Raw genomic sequence first — 3,118 nt, 5'->3', positions numbered from 1 at the left:
AAGGATCTGCTCATTTAAAAAGTTTTTCAAACTGTCTGGTTAGATTCCATGTTTGATGTCAACCCTTCAAGAGCCCTGACAAATCCAAGCCTCATTCGGCAAGGAATACTTCTCCAACAAGGAGGCTCTGGTATCTGGTCCAACCCATAGAGAAGTAATGAAATTCTGCCTAGGATACAGCAAGCAGAAGAAAGTTCTGCGAGTATATGGGACCCCAGGAGTCCTTTAGAAACATTCCAGAACATGTTTGCCCTCATCACTGAGAAAAGAATCAATACCTTTCATGCTTCTTCCCTCACCCAGGAAGCCTTATCTAGCTGGAAGTCTGAATCTGCAGAAGAGCAGGTTACTGTAGTGTATCAGGTGTCCTAGAGTAAAAATTACAGGAGGGCCAGCATGCTGCCTTTGGAAAGGCATGAAAGGATACACAATCGGGGTGGCAATGACAAGTGCCGATAAAGAAGGGTTTAACTTTACTTATGCATTTAATCTTTACCTAAAAATGCTTTTACTTCTAGGTCAACCCTGTGGCCTAGTGGTCAAGGGAGCTGGATCTGACATGGCCAACTGTGGTTCAAATCCCAGCCCCAGAGAAAAACACACCAGGTCTATGTGCCCCAAATCCTAAAAGGACAGAAAAATGGGGAAGTGAGTATGTTGAGACCACATCCCATTGGGGGATGCTTTCTCTTCCTGTTTTTCTACCTCTGGTGGACACATGCACCCTCTGGCAATTACAAAAATGATTTCGCTTCTTACAGAAAACACGTGCATTTTATGGAGAAGAGAGATGCTGACCAAACTTAATTATCACCTCCTATTGGAAGCCTCCCTTGATTCTTATATACAGAGTCAGGTACCTTTCTGTCCTTTCCCAAAGCCTTTTGTATATTTCTGTATCACAGCACTAATCGTATCCAATTGCATTTGTTGGTTCACCTGTCCAGTCCTTTCACTTAAGCTCTTGAGAGGTGGGCATGAACAGGGCACGTACTAGGGCTGGCACACAGAATGCTTTGATACAAATTCACTGATGGATTGAATCTCATAACCCTTCACTCAATACCGTAACCCAGAGATCAGTGACTGTTTTCTATAAACACCAGAGGGTAAATATTCAGAGCTATGCAGACCATATGGTCTATAGTATAACTACTGCACTGTGCTCTGAGGCATGCAAACAGCCACAGCTGATATGCAAACAAGTAGATCAGCAGTGTTTCAATATTTTGTTTATAGATATGAAATTTAAATTTCATATAATTTTTATGTGTTGAAAAATATTATTTATTCTTTCATTTTTGAAAATGATTTAAAACTGTAGAAACGAATCTTATGTCACAGGCTATACAAAAAGAGGGAGTAGGCCAAATTAGGTCAATGGGCAATATGTGAAAATGTCTACCTTCCCTGAAAGGCATGACTGTTGACCCATTCAATAAGTAAATTCTACTTAAAGGGATGATTATTCATATGTAAAGTGGGAACCCAGTAACTCTAGTTATGTCCAAAGTTTTCAGCAACTGAAAATTAAAGTGGTATCGCAGTATCATAAAAATGGAATTAGACAAGGAACCACAGCATCATCTAAGTTACACAGGTTCATGTGTAAGGAACAAGGACCCCTTAGTATCCTGTTGATAATCGTAATCAACATGTCTTTAACATGGTTTTTTGACGAGGCTCTGTTCCGTGAGTCTGAAATCAATGAATCCATTTCATTGTCATAACTGTCCTATGACGTAGGTTCTATAGTTACTCAAGTTTTTCACAGGTGAAGAAATCAGGGGACCAGAAAGTGGCACAGAAGTAAACTGTAGCATTGTGCAAGACGAACCCACATGGGAAGGTTCCCAGCTTGCACTGGGAGACCTCCCTGAGAGCACCAGGCTCAGGTTTCTCCAGGAAACAGAGCTGGGGATGGAGTCAGTATCAAGACCCTTTGTGGGTGCTTTCTCTTTGTTATACGCTCATGGAAGAAATCAATAATCTTTTTAAAAAGGAAATAAAAATATTAAGAAATTCCTCAAACCTCCAAACTAAAATGTACTGAAAGTAGGGTTTTAGAGACAGGTAACACATTAAAACACAAACAACTATTATTTCTCCAACTGTAAAATACACACACATGCTTGGACTGGGAGACCTCCCTGAGAGCACCAGGCTCAGGTTTCTCCAGGAAACAGAGCTGGGGATGGAGTCAGTATCAAGACCCTTTGTGGGTGCTTTCTCTTTGTTATACGCTCATGGAAGAAATCAATAATCTTTTTAAAAAGGAAATAAAAATATTAAGAAATTCCTCAAACCTCCAAACTAAAATGTACTGAAAGTAGGGTTTTAGAGACAGGTAACACATTAAAACACAAACAACTATTATTTCTCCAACTGTAAAATACACACACACACACACACACACACACTCTTACACTCATACACAACTTTCCTTGGCCCCATTTTTCCATTCCTATTTCTGCTTCCAGAAAGCTAATAAACCCATGACAAGTCCAAAACTAAATTTCTGGAATTTACTGCCCAACTTTACTCTCCCTCCACCTTTCTCAGCTCCATTGAAAGTAACTGTATCTTTCTAGTTTTTCAGGCTAAAAACTTTACCATGATCCTCAATTTTTATACCTATATTCAATCTGTCAGGGAATCCTGTAACTGATTCCTACTTATCATTGGAGGTTCTGCTTAGTTTTCTTTATTTCTTCTGGAAGCTTTCTAGGCTATATCTCACTTTATTGTAGAGTGCTCTCTTTTTCTACATATCTCTGCAACACTTCCATTGTGTATTCTGATACTTGTAACATCTTCCCAAACTCAAAACAAATATGAACTATTGTTCAGACCCTCCACCTCCCATGGCACTAAACATATGTTATATATTTAGTAAGGACTTCACAAACATCACACTAAATGACTGGTTTTTCTGCAAGCTCCCAATAAAATCAGTATACAGAATACTTACTGTAGTTCCCCGGATTTGCGAAGCTATCCGTCATTTCTCCAAAGATCAACATCATGAGAGGGAGGGCAGCTCCATGGGCCATGGCAGCCAAAGTTCCTACCACCATATACAGCCTATCGAGCCAATTTGAATAGCGAAACTACCAAA

At 39.8% G+C, this 3,118-nt stretch overlaps 1 protein-coding gene across 1 annotated transcript in view; it reads right to left on the bottom strand.

Annotated features, from left to right (window-relative positions):
* ABCB1 (ATP binding cassette subfamily B member 1) overlaps positions 1–3,118 on the bottom strand; it is a gene marked incomplete at its 5' end in the record, with an annotated part of 91,053 nt that overhangs the window by 83,888 nt on the left and 4,047 nt on the right. The window contains one exon of the mRNA XM_006158747.3: positions 2,972–3,110. Within this exon, the coding sequence (XP_006158809.1) occupies positions 2,972–3,110 (139 nt within the window). The remainder of the gene's footprint in view (positions 1–2,971; positions 3,111–3,118) is intronic.

The sequence above is a fragment of the Tupaia chinensis genome, unplaced genomic scaffold (assembly GCF_000334495.1).
Source record: "Tupaia chinensis unplaced genomic scaffold, TupChi_1.0 Scaffold000606_1, whole genome shotgun sequence".
Lineage (NCBI taxonomy): Eukaryota > Metazoa > Chordata > Mammalia > Scandentia > Tupaiidae > Tupaia > Tupaia belangeri.
This window is presented reverse-complemented; position numbering and strand designations above follow the sequence as displayed.